General features: G+C 37.9%; 1 protein-coding gene across 1 annotated transcript in view; it reads left to right on the forward strand.

The window, feature by feature from the left end:
- The window catches only part of MUC2 (mucin 2, oligomeric mucus/gel-forming), an 87,271-nt gene that overhangs the window by 37,738 nt on the left and 29,740 nt on the right, over positions 1-19,793 (forward strand). Inside the window, exons 30-34 of the mRNA XM_089523094.1 lie at positions 2,259-3,383; positions 5,226-6,095; positions 7,734-8,342; positions 9,867-10,295; positions 12,584-14,245. Of these exons, the coding sequence (XP_089379220.1) occupies positions 2,259-3,383; positions 5,226-6,095; positions 7,734-8,342; positions 9,867-10,295; positions 12,584-14,245 (4,695 nt within the window). The remainder of the gene's footprint in view (positions 1-2,258; positions 3,384-5,225; positions 6,096-7,733; positions 8,343-9,866; positions 10,296-12,583; positions 14,246-19,793) is intronic.

Below are 19,793 nucleotides of genomic sequence, written 5' to 3' on the forward strand. Positions count from 1 at the left end.
ACACTATTCAAAGGCAGTCCTATGTAGAGCACATTACAGTAACCCAAATGGGATGTAACCAAGGCATGTGTCACCACGACCAGATTAGGTATATCACCAAGAATGGGTTCAGTCAGTGCACTGTCTTTATATGTGCAAATGCAGAAACCTGGGCCTCCAGATTCAAGGCTGAGGAGTTTCACCAAACTGTGACCCTTAATCTGCAGGGGAAGTATTCATCCCATCTAGCACAGGCTATATCCCTATTCCCTGATCCACCTTTTGACTGACCAGGAGCACCTCTATTTTATCTGTAATGAGCTTCAATTTGCTTGCCTATTGCCAATTCTATACAATGGCCCGTTACAGATGGGCAGGAAAGTACGTGCGGAGCGTGTACTAGGGTTAGAAAGGGGCGGTGCTTCCGCACCCCCTAACCCTAGTGCGCGCTCCGCACGCACAAAATGGCGGTGGCCGTTCCACACGGCTGCAGCCATGAGGACGTCATGACCGCGCCTCCTCTATACGGGGTGGCGCGGAAGTGATGTCCTCGCTCCGCGCCAGGGCGCCTAGTGCGCCCTTAGCGCAGAGCAGGAAGAGCTCCGTTTCAGAGCTCTTTAATGGTTTAGAACTGAAACAACTCCCTTGAAGTTAAATGGAAGAAAGAAATAGTGTTGACTGTCATCACTAGCATACTATTGGTATTGGACCACAGACCTCTAGACAACCTATTCCAGTGGTTTCATATATATGTTGAATCACATGGAGGATAGAAAAGAGCATTGGGATACCCCACAGCCCAATGGCCAAGGAGTCTAACAGGAATCCTCCAGCATCACCTTCTAGGCTCACTCCTTTAGGAAGGAGCAGAGCCACTCTAAAGGAGTGCCTTCAAGTCCCATCCCTGCAAAGTGACCCAGAAGAATACTATGGTCATCTCACAGAAGTGTAAAAGATAATAACGGCTAAACATGTACAATGGGCCCTTGATATCAGATGAGTTTGGTTCCAGGACCCCTCCCTGCCATGGATACCAAAATCCGTGAATTCTCAAATCCCATTAAATATAATGACATAGTAAAATAGCGACCCTTATATTAAATGGCAATATCAAAGTATGTTTTTTGGAATTTATATATTTTTTGAATATTTTCAAGCCATGGATAGTTGAATTGTAGATAAAGAATCTGTAGATATGGAGGGACAACTGTATAAGATATGTATTAAAAGAGATTGACATAGCCATACCAACTGCAGAGATGTAATTTCAGGTGTTTCACAGTACAACAGCAAGATTTTTTGCTTAGGAAATATGTTCAACCTGCAACTCAATCTGATAATATAATGGATAATATAATACATGATACTATAATTGCTGAAAAATAAAATTCTTTCTTTCTTTCCTTCTTTTTCTTGCACTGATGCAATTCCTGATGAAACAGTCCCAACAAGTAAGTACAAAAGCAAAAGATACTGTATATTATAATTCAAAACATCCTACCGCCACCCCCTATGATATAGCCAATTCCCTAGCTCATCTTTCATGTGAGAAAGGTATAAACCACAAAATACCTCTGTTCTAGTGCAATTAAGATGCCATGGCTGTCATGAAATCTATGGCACAGTTTGTTTAATGGCAGTGTTGAGATCAGGGTGCCTGAATTCTGTTAATTTAATAATAAAAACATTAGGGTAACTGGAGGAAGGGTGTGGAGTAGCCAATGAATAAAGAGACAAGAACATGAATAACAGAAAATATTTTAAAAATGGAGGATAGGAAGAATATACTGAGGAAGTGGAAAGAGGAGGCAAGGCAATGATGAATGGATTGTGAAGATGTGTATGTCGCGGAGAGAAGGCCTTAAGGAGGAATTGCAGACCAAATGAGGATATTTCTAGACAGATGAGTGAGCCAGCTCTAGACAACGAGTCAGAAATAATGTCTATTACTATTACTCCCTGATATCTTTGTGTTGTATGCACAGAAACAAATTTCTTAAGAAAAGAGATTCATGTCATTTTTATTACTGGAGAGATAGATCAGAGATCTTCTGCTAGTAAATAAAATTTGAGAAGTGATATCAATGGTATTCCTGGACAGACATTGCCATGAGCATAGGATTGATTAAGGTTCAAGCAGTGATAAGCATATATTCTGTATTTATGCATATTATGTATATTCTATGACTGCTTAACATATTGATTTTAGTATCATGTATATAATCTTTGTGCTCTATCTATCTATCTATCTATCTATCTATCTATCTATCTCATCACAGCAAGCTGTGTACCTTCTGAAATATGTGAGTGGTCCCAGTGGATTGATGTGAGTTACCCAAAATATGGCTCAGAATATGGTGACTATGAAACCTATGAGAACATCAGAGCCCACGACATCTCTATCTGTGAGAGGCCAGAAAACATATCGTGTCGTGCAGTGAAATTTCCTGGTTACTCCTTGAAGGATTTGGGACAAGTCGTGGAATGTGATGTTATGACAGGACTGATATGCAACAATAAGGATCAGGATTCATCTCTGCTGCCTATGCCGCAATGTCTCAACTATGAGATCAGTGTATACTGCTGCATACCATATTGCACAACTACAACCTCAACTACAACCACAACCACTACCACCACCACTACTAAGCCAACTACCAGCACTATCGAAACTACAACCATTACCTCCACCACACCAACTACCACTACACCAACTACTACTTCCACCACAACCTCCACAACAGCTACCACTACCTCAACATCACTTACTACTACACCAACTACTACTCCTACCACTACTCCAACAACCACTTCTACCACTACGTCAACATCACCTACTACTACATCAACAACCACTACTACTACTACTCCAACTCCAACAACCTCCACTTCACCAACCACAACACCAACCACCACTCCTACTCCTACTCCTACTATCACTCCTACCATTACATCCACGTCACCTACAACTACATCAACTACTACTACTACAACCACTTCACCAACCACAACACCAACCACCACTCCTACTCCTACTCCTACTATGACTCCTACCATTACATCAACCTCACCTACTACTACATCAACTACTACTACTACTACAACCACTTCACCAACCACAACACCAACCACCACTCCTACTCCTACTCCTACTATCACTCCTACCATTACATCCACCTCACCTACTACTACATCAACTACTACTACTACTACAACCACTTCACCAACCACAACACCAACCACCACTCCTACTACTACTCCTACTATCACTCCTACCATTACATCAACCTCACCTACTACTACATCAACTACTACTTCTACTACAACATCTACAACAACCACTTCTACTACTACTTCAACACCATCTACTACCACCCCAACTATTTCTCCAACCACAACTACAGGTAATTAATAAGCAATTAATTTATGATTATGCATGGATGAATGAATATGTCAGAGAAATGTGTAAGGTACTAAAGCTTGTGTATGATATATCCATAAAAAGGGGCTTGATTTAATCTAGTGCAGGATTTTAATATCATATGGTTCATGGCATAAGTACAGAAGATTTTTTTTACAACATAGAATCTGGGGTATAGGATTGCAACCTGCAATCATATGTTCAATTGGAAAAAAACCTGAATAATCATTTTCTTTCTTTCTTTTTATTTTCCTTTTTCCTTCGCTATCACCATCTCCTGTGACACCAGGCCCAACGAGTAAGTACAAAAGTGCCATTTGTGTTATAATTTCCAAATACTATATTCTTCCCCACAGATAATATGCATGCTAGAATGTATTGTATTTAGGAGGAAAGAGTGTGTGAAACATGTTGACAGACAGAACTGGAATAAAGCAATATTCTGCTACGTCTTTTATGTTTCTGTTGAGGAGATTTCTAGAAAAATAAATGGGTGTTTGCTTTATTTGTGTATGTCTTCATGCGAGGATGAAACAACCGATATTAACTTTGTGTAGTCCCGTTACAGTTCCTTCTTCAGAGTTGCTCAGTATATGCTTCCTATTAGTACATGTAGGTTTAGTAAAGTTTTACTCCATCTCTTACATTTTATGACATAGGGCATTTGCTATAAAAACTCTTGCAATAAGGAAGCAAGATATACACAATATTACTGGTAGTGTTCCTGAACATAATGCTTTAAAGAAACAAAGTATAAAGAAGCATTTGTGATGAGTCCAAATGGGCATGCTTAATTCTACATATTCTGTCTGGGCAAGGGTTGAATCAGAAAATATCTCTATGTACAACCAGGACATTTCTTTATAACTGACCAGGTCCCTGATGGTTTTGTTTTAATAATTTATTTCTTTAAATCATGGTATGAAAGAAGATAGTCTTTGAGTTAAAGTACTGTATAGAAGAAAAATGCAAGAAAGAAAATATCATTTTAAGACTGAACTAATCTTAATACTACAGAGCTTCTAGTACAGTAATCCAGTCTAGATGTAACTCTGCAATCCAGGCATCATGTAACAAAGGCATAAATCACAAATACCCTGACATAGGAATGATCACAGTTGTATAGTAGCCTAAGTTGTGTGAAGTATGTCGTCACTACAGCCACCATGAAAATGCCACTGGATAGTGGTTTAGGTGGAAAGTACCTCAAGTAGCCCATGGATAGGTTCGAAAACCTTAATGTGATCTTACATTTGGCCCTGTCAGGAAATATGTCACATTTGGTTACTCTGACATTTTGCATGTGGATTTCTAGAGCATAACAAAAAGGTACTTTAAATTAAAACATAGATTAGGAACATTGTGATAATGCTGATTTCTCCATGAACAAATGGCTGGTAGTACAACTGGTACTACAATTCAAGAAATGGGTTTGGTTCAACCTACATATTCTAATACTTTGATACCACTAGGTATCATAGCACCATCCTACGTAATCCATGGATTTGTACTTTCATGAAGGATTTAAACATCATTTACAGAGAGCTTTAGTGTTCCACCAAAACTAGAAATCAAAGGATCCTGGAAGGAGCCATGTCAGTTCAAGTGGTATCTAACTGCTATAATTGTTTAGAGTTAAAGTGGCCATGGCAGAATCTACTGTATTCCTTGACAAGCATTGCCATTACTCTGGAGACTATTAAAGCTCATGGAATGACAATCACTAACCTCATTTTAATATCATACAATTTATGATTGTTTAATATATTGATTTCAGTACCAAGTATATAACCTTTGTGTTATTTCTATCTATCTATAATCGCAGCAAGCTGTGTGCCTTCTGAATTATGTGAGTGGTCCCAGTGGATTGATGTGAGTTACCCAAAATATGGCTCAGAATATGGTGACTATGAAACCTATGAGAACATCAGAGCCCACAACATCTCTATCTGTGAGAGGCCAGAAAACATATCGTGTCGTGCAGTGAAATTTCCTGGTTACTCCTTGAAGGATTTGGGACAAATAGTGGAATGTGATGTTACAACGGGACTGACGTGCAACAATAAGGATCAGGTTCTTGGGTCTGTGGTGCATGTATCACAGTGTCTCAACTATGAGATCAGTGTATACTGCTGCATGCCATATTGCACAACTACAACCTCAACGACAACTACAACCACTACCACTACCACTACTAAACCAACTACCAGCACAATCGAAACAACAACTACCATTACCTCCACCACACCAACTACCACTACACCAACTACTACTTCCACCACAACCTCAACATCACCTACTACTACACCAACTACCACTCCTACCACTACTCCAACTACTACTTCTACCACTACTTCAACAACTACTACTACACCAACAACCACTTCTACTACTACTCCAACTCCAACTACCTCCACTTCACCAACCACAACACCAACCACAACTCCTACTACTACAACTATCACTTCTACCATTACCTCCACCTCACCTACAACTACATCAACTACTACTTCTACAACCTCCACTTCACCGACAACACCAACCACCACTCCTACCATTACCTCCACCTCACCGACAACTACATCAACTACTACTTCTACAACAACACACACAACAACAACTAAAACAACCACTTCTACTACTACTTCAACACCATCTACAACCACCCCAACTATTTCTCCAACTACAACTACAGGTAATTAATAAGCAATTAATTTATGATTATGCATGGATGAATGAATATGTCAGAGAAATGTGAAAAATACTAAAGCCTATATAGGATATATTCATTAAAAAGGGCTTAATGTAGCCAAATCTAGTGCAGGGTTTTAATATCAAATGTTTCATGGCATAAGTACAGAAGATGTGTCTTCTGATATAGGACCCAGCATGTAGGATTGCAATCATATGTTCAATTCTAAAATTACTGAATAATTATGTTCTTTCTTTCTTTCTTTCCCTTCCATTAACACAATCTCCAATGACACCAGGCCCAACAAGTAAGTACAAAAGCAGCATATGTGTTACAGTCTTTAAAATACTCTGTTCTTCCCCTCCAAAAATGAATGAAAGAAAAAGAATCCAGTAATCCAATCTGTGTATAAACATAAAAAAAAACCCCAGTCTTCATGCAACAAAGGCATAAATTACAAATGTCCTGATATTATTAGGATTGGACACAGTTGTCACAACAGCTTAAGCTGTGTAAAGGCATATCCTGGCTATATTCACCATGGAATGGCCACCAAAAAAATGGTTTGGATTGGCAGTTCCTGAGATAGTTCATAGATAAGTTCCAGATCCTTACTATGATCTGTTAGGAAACATGCTACATTTGTTTTTTCTCTCATCAAGCATGTGGTTTTCTATCACGTAACAGAGAGGCACTTCAAATTTAAGTATAAATAAGGAATGTTGTGGTAATGCTGATATCTCTGTGACCAAATGACTGAGAAGTGCTAAAGTCAGAATGGCTGAATAATATTGATGCCACTAAAAGAAGAGAGCAGAGTGAGGGGAGAAAAAGAAAAGAAATGTGGGAAAACATTTTCACACCACTTCAAATGGAATGAAATGTCTACTTCTTTGAAAACTGCTAGAAGGAGTGAATGAAAAGAATTGGGGAGCAAAAACAGGCAACAAGAGACATGGAAAAAGGGCAAGGAGGATCACATTGAGAAATGGTAGAGGAGTGGAAAGAAGGAATTCAGGGGAAAAGAAGAAGGTGGCAAAAAAATCTCCATTCCCCCTGGGTGTGTTTGCAGTCAGGCCATGGGGCTAGCTAAACTACATAAATAAACCCACATCATTTCCCCCTAATATCTGCATGTCACAAATGCAGAAATAATTTTAAGACATAAACTCTCTCTCTCTTAGTTTTCTCTTGTGATACAGAATAGACAACCTCTTGTTACAAAAGAGAAATGGTAATAAAATTCAAGAACTTGATTTGTTTCACACTACACAATTGTAACACTTTAATACCACTTCTAAGTATCATGACCCCATTCTACAGAATCCAAGATTTTGTAGTTTTGTGAGGTATTTACACTTCTTCTCCAGAGAGCACCATTACTCTAGCAAATGAGAAATCTCAGCATTCTGTGGTAAGGAACCATTCCATTTCATGTAGTATGAAGCTGTTATCACTGGTTTGGGTAAAAGAGATCTTGGTGGAATCAAATGTATTCCTGAACAAACATTGCCATAACAATGGAGATTTTTAATGCCTATGGGGTGACAATAATTAAATTCGTATATCTTATGGTTGTTTAATACATTGATTTCAAAACCACATATCTAACCACTATATTATTTCCATGTATCATCGCAGCAAGCTGTGTGCCTTCTGAAATATGTGAGTGGTCCCAGTGGATTGATGTGAGCTACCCAAAATATGGCTCAGAATATGGTGATTATGAAACCTATGAGAACATCAGAGCCCACAACATCTCTATTTGTGAGAGGCCAGAAAACATATCGTGTCGTGCAGTGAAATTTCCTGGTTACTCCTTGAAGGATTTGGGACAAGTCGTGGAATGTGATATTACAAAGGGACTGACGTGCAACAATAAGGATCAGGTTCCTGGGTCTGTGGTGCATGTATCGCAGTGTCTCAACTATGAGATCAGTGTATACTGCTGCCGACCATATTGCACAACTACAACCTCAACTACAACCACAACCACTACCACTACTAAACCAACAACTAGCACCATTGAAACAACAACGACCATAACCTCCACTACACCAACTACCACTACACCAACTACAACTTCCACCACAACCTCCACAACATCTACTACTAAATCAACCACTACTCCCACCACTACTCCAACTACCACGTCTACCATTACCTCTACATCACCTACTACTACACCAACCACCACTCCTACCACTACTTCAACTACTACTGCTTCCACATCACCTACTACTACTCAAAGTAAGTGCAAAAACAACATATGTGATACAGTCTTAAAAATACTCTGTTCTTCCCCACTAAAATAAAACTCATCCCAGAATGTATTATCTTCAGGGAGGAGAGAACATGTGAGATCTGTTGCCTGACAAAATTTGGGTGAAGTAAGATTTTATTATGTCTAACATGTTTCTGTTGAGCAGATTTCTAAAAAGGTGAACAGGAGGTGTGTTTTCCCTGTGTATGTCTTCAAGCTAGGATGAATTACTCAGTATTTACTCTGTCTAGTACCTCTGAAGTTCTCTCTTCAGTCATTGTAGCTCAATATATGCTTTCTGTTTTCACGTCTACACTGAATAGGAGACTTTTTAGTTGCATACATCTCCAAGCCAGGGGGGGAAAATACAACATATTTACTTAGTAAAGTAGCTTTGCAGCACATCTCTGCAGGAAAAGTCATGGAATACAGCTTCTTGTCTGTGTGCTTATGCTTTGCAAAGTTTTACTCTGCAACTTACATTTTATTACATGTCACAACCATTTCCTAGAAAAATTCATGCAATAAGAAAGTGCACAATATTATTGCTGGTATTCCAGAAGATGTTTATCTAAAGGGGCACATTTATTATGAAGCAAGCAATGTGTTATACAATGAGGTATTCAGCCTGGTCTGTCAGAGAGCTCTTGTGTCTCTCCAAATGACAAATCCCAGGATTCCACAGGATAGAGTCATAGCAGTTAAAGCGCTGTCAAAGTGTTTTATTTCTGCAGTGTGACTTCACTCCTAGTCACCTGCTTTTTCCAGTCTGAAATTAAGACAGAAATTTATCATTTCAAGTGCTTTCTGAAACAGTTTTTAGGGAAAATGGATATTACTTTTGATTTCCTCTTTCCCTGAAAACTGTTTCATAAAGCACTTGAAGTGAGGACTTTGTCTTAATTTCTGACTGGAAAAACAGAATAATAAATAAATAATAACTAGCAAAATAAAACTAGTAGTACAACTTAAGATCCAGTTGTATTTGTATTTATTTGGAAAATAACGACTATTAACTTTTTTCCTTTGCTGAAAGTTGAGCAATAACAGCTACAGCCAGCCAAACAAAAAAGTAGTTTTTGCAATAAAATATATTATGCAAATTGTTTAAGTTCCTCTTAGTTCACCCTCCCCCTTTAAAATAATTTTATTCTACATTTTAAAGAATAATCACTGTTTTTCCTTAAAAGTTATTGACTGAAAGTTTATAACTTGCTCAAAATACATTTCCTAGAGAAAAATCAACATCCTCTGTTCATTTTGCTCAAACAACAATTTGTTCATCCAACTTGTAGATGAATTTTCACTCATAGATGCTAAATTTGTCAGCAGACAAAGGTTCAAAAATGTTGGGAGATTTAATAAGGGATCGCTAATTTGGAAACATTTGTATGCACTTTGGTTCTGTTTATTTTTGTTTCAAACTTTAGGTGAGCAAATTTGTAACACAAGTGTTATAAAGTGTTGTAAAGCCAATTTCTCTTAAAATGAGCTTCATTTTCCTCTTGCAGACCCATGCATCATGTGCCATTGGTCTAAATGGATCAGTGTGAGTAAACCAGACTATACTGACAAGAATGGAGGTGACAATGAAACCTATGTGAATATCAGGAGAAATGGCATGGCTATCTGCTCCCAACCACTAAATATTTCATGCAGAGCTAAAGAATTGCCTACTATCCCACTTCATGAACTGGACCAAAAGCTGGTGTGTGACGTTTCCTCAGGTCTACTGTGTAAAAATAGTGACCAAACCCCAGGAGGTCCAGCACCAATATGTCTTGATTATGAAATTAGTGTTTATTGCTGCTTTAATATATGTTCTACCACACCACCAAGCTCTACTACTCCTCACACAACAACTACAACTAAGACTACACCAGTCACAACATCAACAATACCATGCACTACTGAAGAAACAGAGCCATGGACCACTACAGGTCAGTATATCAATCTACAGTATCGGCTTCTGCGTTATAAATAATATGGTTTACTTGTTAAGTTTTGTTGTCAGTTCCATTCCTTAACCTACATAGGGCAAGGTTTTATTTTACATTTTCATCTCAGAACAAACCAGACTAGGGCGGGATACAGACCGCCGCTTTGCGGCGGTCTCCCGCCGGCGCCATTTGCTCCGCGAGGGAGCCGCAGCAGCCAAACCGCGCGGCTCCCGCGTGGAGCAAAAAAGAAGCTCCATTTCGGAGCTTCTTTTTGCGGCGCCTTTATGACGTCGCGAGGCGCCGCTGGCGCATTTGCGACGTCATAGGCGCCGTGACACGTCTGGACGCTATGCGTCCAGTACGTAAACATGGCGGCCCCCATGTGGAAGGGGTGCCGCCATGTTGTACGTATTCTATACATACTAGGGTTAGGGGGGTGCGGAAGCACCACCCCTTCCTAACCCTAGTACGTATAGAAGACGTACTATATGGCGGTTTGTATCCCGCCTAGAAGATTAATAAAATGTGCAAGAAATGGTGGTTTATTTACCCAGCTAATCACTAATGTGATGAGAGCTCTCATTCTAATCATTATTTATTTCTGATCATGACTTCAAAGATGCCCATCTATAATTATTAATTGAGCAATGCATTTCAATTTCTATGGGCCATAGGTTTTAACAGGATCCATCCTTTCAGCTTCATTCCTATCTCTGTGTATGGAAATATCATGAATCTAGGTCTGACTTCCAAGCTTCTATGAATTTTTTTAAGTCTCCAACTTTATAGAAAGGTTTGAGCTAGAGATGGAAAAATAAATGTGCATTAAATAAACTTTAAAAAAAAAACATTAAAAATGAATTCACTGAATATACTAATGTATAAGTCTAGTAATATATGTTTTAAAAAATACCCTAAACACCTAAGTTGACATATCCATGGTTTAGTGTAAGTACTACACTTTAACTCTTATATAAATAAGAAAAGGAACCATCCCCCGGTGAAAGGCAAGAATGTAATCTGTCTTGGAAGCACTGACCCTCCTTTACTCTCTCATCCGTCCAGCCTTTAGTGTAAATACAAAGATATACCTGGTGGAATTTTGTACGTTTTTTGGCATTATTTCCCTTTGCTTTGTCCTTTAGATGTATTGTTACACACCCCTAAGTTTTACCCTTGACTTATCTATGAGTTATATCAAAATCCATCAGTTTGGCTCCCAAACCCACCCTCAACTTATACAAGAGTTCGACTTATAGTTGAATATATACAGTAACTATTTTATGGCAACAGCAGTTTATTGACCATGTGAGATGAAGGCATATCGCCCTCCACTTGGACGATCAGGTCCCAATGAATAGATGAACATGTGTATTTCTCTGCTTGCTATTATTCAGAGAAAAACACGGTGCCATTTTTTTCTTTTTCCATATATGCAAAGAAATCCACAATTATATGCAAAAATAGCATATCAATAAATGTGTATTTCTTCATATATTTGGAAAATACACAACACTGCACTCCAGACAATGAGGACAATGAACACAAATGTATGCTCTAGGGAATATATGTCCAAAGGTGCATGAAAAAATGTGCGCAAACTTCTATAATGGAAGGGGAGGAGTCTCAAAACAACATAAGAAGCTGCTAAATCACAATTGTGCATTTCCCCTCTATAATTGCTTTAGATGTGTTACCATATATGACTAAATATTTTTAAACTTATTTTGGGACATATAATGTAAAATTGTTCACCTGATTGTATTATTACAAATCCACATGCTAGCACCAGCTAGAATAGTCTCATTAAATCTATTGCTAAATGTTAAATTAATGCCTAGATATTAATGTATTACACATTGATTTAATGTGTCTATTCTTTTTTTGTTTGGATTAGCAACTGGATTTAGACTATTAACAGTACAATGATTTGAAATTTGCATTGTGTGTCCCAAATTATTTTACTATGCAAGCATATGTATGTTGATTTATTAAGCCCCATTATACGGAGTGGTATATTTTTAAAGTGAAAGCTCATAGGGCTGGAAATCATTAATTATTTTAATCAGGTTTAGGTTGCAGGGAAGTATACATGAATTAAAATGTGCAATTAATTAATTAATTAATTAATTAAGTAAATATGTACTCACAAAAATTGCTTCAAAGAAGAAAATATACTTTTAAAAAGATGTTAAATATGTGTTTCAGGGCGAATTTTAAAAGGTTCCAGTAAATTAATTAAGGTACCATTTTTAAATTAAGGTTTTTTTTTCATTCTTACTCTATAGAGACTACTGTGTTCAGTACCACCACTAAAACTACCACAGCAACCCCATCTACAACCACAACCACAGTGATATCAACCACAACCCTCAATGGGACACAAACTTCAACCACAACTACCACTTCCACTCCCACTCCCACTACAACTACATCTCCTACCACCACTGAAACCCCTACAACAACTACCACCACTACTACAACCACCCCATCAACCACAACAGAGATAGTATCCACTACTACAACCACCCCAACACCAACCCCTACTGGGACTGAAACTACAACCACATCAACAACTACCACCACAACTACCACTTCCACTCCCACTCCCACTCCCGCTACAACTACATCTCCTACCACCACTGAAACCCCTACAACAACTACTACCACTACTACGACCACTCCATCAACCACAACAGAGATAGTACCCACTACAACAACCACACCAACCTCAACCCCCACTGGGACTGAAACTACCACCACATCAACCACTACCAGCACAACTACTACTTCCACTCAGACTCCCACTACAACTACATCTCCCACCACCACTGAAACCACTACAACTACCACCACTACTACCACCACTCCATCAACCACAACGGAGACTGTACCCACTACATCAACTACAACAACACAAACCCCCACTGAGACTGAAACTACAAGTACATCAACCACCACCACCACAACTACCACTTCCACTCATACCCCTACTACAACCACATCTCCTACTACCACCACCACTCAGACCCCTACAACAACCATATATACCCCAACTGAAACAACCACACCAACAACTACTACTCAACCCCCCAGTACAACTGCCTCACCTACCACTACAACTACCACCACCACCAGCCCTACAACAACTACCACCACTACTACCACCACTCCATCAACCACAACAGAGACAGTACCCACTACAACAACTACACCAACACCAACACCCACTGGGACTGAAACTACAACCACATCAACTATCACTTCCACTCAAACCCCCACTACAACTACATCTCCTACCACCACTGAAATACCCACAACTACCACCACTACTACCACCACTCCATCAACCACAACAGAGACAGTACCCACTACAACAACTACACCAACACCAACACCCACTGGGACTGAAACTACAACCACATCAACTATCACTTCCACTCAAACCCCCACTACAACTACATCTCCTACCACCACTGAAATACCCACAACTACCACCACTACTACAACCACTCCATCAACCACAACGGAGACAGTACCCACTACATCAACTACAACAACACACACACCCACTGGGACTGAAACTACGACTACATCAACCACCACCACCACAACTACTACTTCCACTCAGACCCCCAGTACAACCACAACTCCTACCACCACCACCACTCAAACCTCTACAACTACACCACATGGTGATAAATTTCCATCAACAACTACCCCCAGTACAACTACTTCACCTACCACTACAACCACCACCACCAGCAGCCCTACAACAACCACAACTATGTCAACAACCACCCCTACTGAGACAACTACAACCACATCAACAACCACAACTACTTCGACTACAACATCAACTACAACTACTTCCACAATTACCTCAACTATGTCACCATCAACATCAACACCATGCTACTGTGAAATGGATGGCAAAATATATTCTCCAGGTAACTGTTTTAGGTTTCATACAGTTCAGTTTACCTTGGTATTATTGGAAAAATATGCAAATTAGTTTTGTAAATATGTCTATATCTATTTCCTTTTGAATTTGAATTTATTATTTTACTTGAGTGATATGTATGCAGAAGATAATGTAGTTTTTTGAAACATTAAAGAATAAAGTAGGGGAATGTTCTTTTAGGTGATCTAAAAAATGCTAGGAAGTATATTCTACACTCCAAATACCAGGCAAAATACTGAAAATCTATTTTCCCCTTGGCTCTGTAGGTTTTTTCACAAACTACATGGCACTAAATTGACATTGTGTGAAACAACAGAAATTTTAAATTCTTAGATTCAGAGGGAAAATGAAAATATTCCTGGCTGTAGAAGCAGGATAGAATCATAGAATCATAGATTTGGAAGAGACCACAAGGGCCATCCAGTCCAACCCCAACCTGCCATGCAGGAAATCACAATCAAAGCATCCCCAACAGATGGCCATCCAGCCTCTGCTTGAAGACCTCCAAGGAAGGAGACTCCACTACACTCTGAGGGAGTTTGTTCCACTGTCGAACAGCCCTTACTGTCAGGAAGTTCCTCCTAATGTTGAGGTGGAATCTCTTTTCCTGGAGCTTGCATCCATTGTTCCGGGTCCTGTTCTCTGGAGCAGCAGAAAACAAGCTTGCTCCCTCCTCAATATGACATCCCTTCAAATATTTAAACAGGGCTATCATATCACCTCTTAACCTTCTCTTCTCCAGGCTAAACATACCCAGCTCCCTAAGTCGTTCCTCGTAGGGCATGGTTTCCAGATCTTGCAAACAAGCTTGTAAAATGTGGGCTAGACAAGGCAACTGTTACATGGATTTGTAATTGGTTGACTGGCCGAAGCCAAAGGGTGCTCAAGAATGGCTCCTTTTCATCCTGGAGAGAAGTAACCAGTGGGGTCCCACAGGGCTATGTCCTGGGCCCAATGCTATTCAACATCTTTATCAATGACTTGGAGGACAAAATTGGGGGCATACTTATCAAATTTGCAGATGACACCAAATTAGGGGGAGTAGCTAATATCGCAGAGGACAGGATCAAGATTCAAAATGACCTGAACAGACTAGAAAACTGGGCCATAGCTAACAAAATGAAATTCAACACGGAGAAATGTAAGGTACTGCAGTCATGGTAACTTTTCCTAATTCTAATAGATGTAAACAAAATCACAAACACAATATGTACTCTGTTTTTATTTACAAAGTGGAATCGCACCCTAAAACATTTATATTCAGAATGGCATTTTTCAAAGTGCCAGTAAAACTGCATAATCCCAAATACAAACTATTGCTAAATGACAATTTATTTTTTTTAACTTAATCTTTATTGGTTTCCATTAAAATCAAACAAATCTCAGTACATATGAGCCATAATAGCTGTATATCCATTTCAGGCAAAAAAAAAAAAAATAAATAAAAATAAAAAAAAAATAAAAAAAATATTTCCATACAACCATTAACAACTAGATATATATCTTCTAATCTTCATAAACCCTTCATGAATAAACTTCCTTCTGTCCCGGACTTGGAAACTAACAAAGCTTAGTACAAACCAATTCAACTTTGTTACAACGTCTAGTGTGTAACACAGTTATCTTTATCACTCATCTTTTGTATGTTTGGTCAATTCCCTTAGTTACAATGATAGCTTTTAAAATTTAATTCGGTACATTCCTAAGATAACTTTCATATAACATCCAAGTTTTGAATCATACAAACTTAAGATTGTATACAACTCTTTACGGTTAAAGGTAAGCTCCCTGGTTATAACTTTTAGCCTTCTCAATTTCCCTTTTCTTTTAGGCACGCTCTTCAGCACCACTTCGTTTCGTAGCCTGTTTCTTCTTTAATTTATGACTACCAAGGTCAAAAAAATTATATGAAAGAAGGGGGAGAAAAGGAAAAGATCATTAAAGCCAAATCCACTCTATCAATTCCACAAACTATACAAATTTAATACCCTTAATTCCTCTCAATAAACTTCATTGAGTTCTATCTCCAAGCTCCATTCTTTTTTCAAAAAATCTGTTATCTTCCTCCAATCTTCCTTCGATCTTTTCCTGCTAAGATTTTTTACACTGCAGGAAAGCATGTCTAATATTCTATAGTCATTAACTTTCATCAACCAAGTATCTCTTGTAGGGGTTTTGTTAGATTTCCACAGTTTAGCAATCTCAACTCTTGCCGCTGTAATCATATAAAGTATTGTCCTCCAATGAATTTTCTCATCCTCTGGTTTTAACACTGTTGCCATGTTAAGAAGGTAAATTTTTGTGTCTAACGGGAATTTTATTTCCAATATTTTTTGAATCCATTTATGAATTTCCTTCCAAAAACCTTGAATAACTTTACATTTCCACCAAATATGAATCAGGTTGCCCTTATCACTATTACACCTCCAGCATTTCCCATGTTCCAACTTATACATGCTCTTAATCCTCCACAGTGTATAATACCATCTGTTCATGATTTTTAATAAATTCTCTTTAGGTTCCTGTGCTATGGTAAAGTCATGGGTTTTTCCCCCAGGCATTTTGCCACTCATTTAAATTGATTATTTTCCCCAGATCTTGTGCCCATTTCATCATATATTCTTTAACCGTTTCCTGCTCTAAAATCCGGCTGCGTAGCAGTTTATAAAATTTTGAGACCTTCTTTTTATCAGGTTGCCAAAATAATATATCTAATTCATTCATTTTATCTTCAGTTCCTCCCCTTTTGATGTCCTCTTTAAATTTATTTTGAACCTGATAGTGATTAAACCAGCTTAAATTAAACCCATCAGTTTTTAATTCCTCCCTGGATTTAAAGGACCAATTCCCTTGTAAGTTTTTTCTTATGCAGTCACTATATGCCATCCAAATATGGTTGTCTTCCCTTGACCATCTTCCAAAGAAGGCCTCTTGTGTTGAGGTCCATATCGGTATTTTAAAATAAAACATCTTTTTTACTTTTGCCCAAGTCGTTAATAGCGATTTCCTAATTGGGTGATTATCAAAATCCTTATTCTTCCCTAATTGCTCATAGCATAAAAACGCATGCCAACCATATCTTAATTGTATATTTTCTAGATTCAATACTTCTTTTTCATCCAATTTCACCCAATTTTGAATCCACATCAAGCTACATGCCCAGTAATAGGTCTGAAGATCGGGGAGTGCGTAGCCTCCACTTTCCTTAGAATCTTTCAATATAGAACTCTTAATCCTTGGCTTGGCTCCCCTCCAAATAAAATTATTTAGTTCTTTTTCCCACACCTTAAATTGATTTTTTTTAATAACAATCGGGAGGTTTAAAAATAAAAATATTAGTTTCGGCAAAATGACCATTTTGATAACTGCAATTCTTCCCAAGAGGGAAAGATTTAACCTGTTCCATCTATGTATATTTTCTTTAATCTCTTTCCATTTAATGCTGTAATTATTTTCAAACAATCTTAGATTATCTTTTGTTATAGTCACACCTAAGTATTTCATTTGTTTTACTATCTTAAACCCTGATTTCTTACTTAGTTTATTTTCTTCTTCCAAAGAGAGGTTTTTGGTGATCATAACCGTTTTGTCTTTGTTTATCCTTAAGCCTGCTAATTGGCCAAATATCATCAATTCCCCCATTAAAGGTTCAATGCCATGAAGCGGGTCCTCCAGGATTATTGCCACATCATCCGCAAAAGCTTTAGATTTTATTAATTGACCTTTATTCTTAATTCCTTTCACATGTTTATTTTCATTAATTTTTCCTATTAATATGTCAATCGCTAAAATAAAAAGTAACGGAGATAGCGGGCACCCTTGTCGCACTCCTTTTCTCACTTCAAATTCCTGAGATCTTTCATTGTTTACTATCACGGCTGCTTTTTGTTTTTTATAAATTTGACTCAAAGATTTAATGAGTTTATCCCCTATGTCTCTTTTCTTTAGTACTTGAAATAAAAAATCCCACCTTAAATTATCGAACGCTTTTTCCATATCCACTGAAATCAAAGCGCATTGTTTTTCGTTATTCACATGATAGTATTCTAAACTATTCAAGATCGTTCTGATGTTGTTCCTTATTTGTCTTCCGGGTAGAAACCCATTCTGTTCCTTTCCTATTATTTCATTCAGAATACCTTTAAGTCTCGAAGCCCAGATCATTGTATAAATTTTATAGTCAACGTTCAAGAGACTAATAGGTCTATAATTAGCCATGCACGTGGTGTCCTTATCTGCTTTAGGTATGAGTGTGATCGTTGCCTGTTCCCACGTCTGGGGAATGCCCTCCTCTTCAATTGAGTTAAAAAAGTTTTGACAAAGGGTCTGCCAATTCTAATTTAAAGGTCTTATAATATATTGCAGAGAAGCCATCTCCTCCCGGAGTTTTCCCTTCCTTTAATCGTGAAATAGCATTCAAAATCTCTTGTTTCGAGATTTTAGCTTCTAAGATTGATTTATGTTCTTGGGTTATTTTGTTAAGCATTGCACCATCTAAATATTTGTTAATCCTATCTGTTAGATTTATAGCTTCCCGGTCTTGGCTATATAATGTTTCATAATAATCCCGAAACCTTTTCACAATTTCCGATTGGGTAGTTACTATTCTTCCATCTATTACTAGCTTCACTATCTTTTTCTTTTCCTGACAACCCTCAATTCTTCTAGCTAACCATCTTCCCGCCTTGTTTCCGTTTTCAAAGAAATTTAAACTGTTCCATTTGAGATCTCTTTCTAGCTCCTCATTAATCCTGCTTTGAAATTGTCTTCACAATATTTCTACCTCCGTTATCAATTTCTTGTTTGATGGATATTGTTTCAGTATTTTTTTCCTTCCTACTTAATTCTTCAGTGAGCTTTTCTTCCTTGACTTTTTTAGCTTTCCTCAATTCTTTCTGCTTTTTAATTAATAACCCTCTAATGACTGCTTTGCTAGCGTCCCATACAGTATTAATTTTAACCTCATTAGTCTCATTAATTTTAAAATAAGTTTTAATTTCTTCTTTCAGAAATTGAATCAAACCCTCATCTTTCAACATCTCCTCTTGTAGTCTCCAATTACCCCCCTTTTTATTATCTAGATTCATAGTACATTCAATCAAACAGTGGTCAGAAAGGGTTTTCGGGTCAGTTTCCATTTTCTGTGTCTTGACTAACAATGATTTCGATAATAAGAAAAGGTCTATCCTAGACCAAGATTTGTGAATCTCAGAATAAAAAGTAAATCCAGATTCATTATTGTATTTGTATGTCCAAAGGTCGTCCAGATCATGTTCTGCCATTAAGTCAAAACAGCTCTTAGGGAGTTTACCCTGTGATTCCTTTAGCTTTTTCTCTGATTTCCTATCTCTTTTCACTTTCAGGACCCCATTATAATCACCCACTATAATTAACTTTCCTTTATCATACTCCATTAAATCCTCATTTAGTTTCATAAAAAAGCTCTCTTTCCTTTCCAGAGGGCCATATAGGTTTACTATCGTTAATACCTCATTACCTGTGTTAACTTCCACTATTACATATCTCCCCTCTAA

Source organism: Sceloporus occidentalis, unplaced genomic scaffold (genome assembly GCF_023333645.1).
Source record: "Sceloporus occidentalis isolate IW3139 unplaced genomic scaffold, rSceOcc1.0.p SCAF_4, whole genome shotgun sequence".
Taxonomy (NCBI): domain Eukaryota; kingdom Metazoa; phylum Chordata; class Lepidosauria; order Squamata; family Phrynosomatidae; genus Sceloporus; species Sceloporus occidentalis.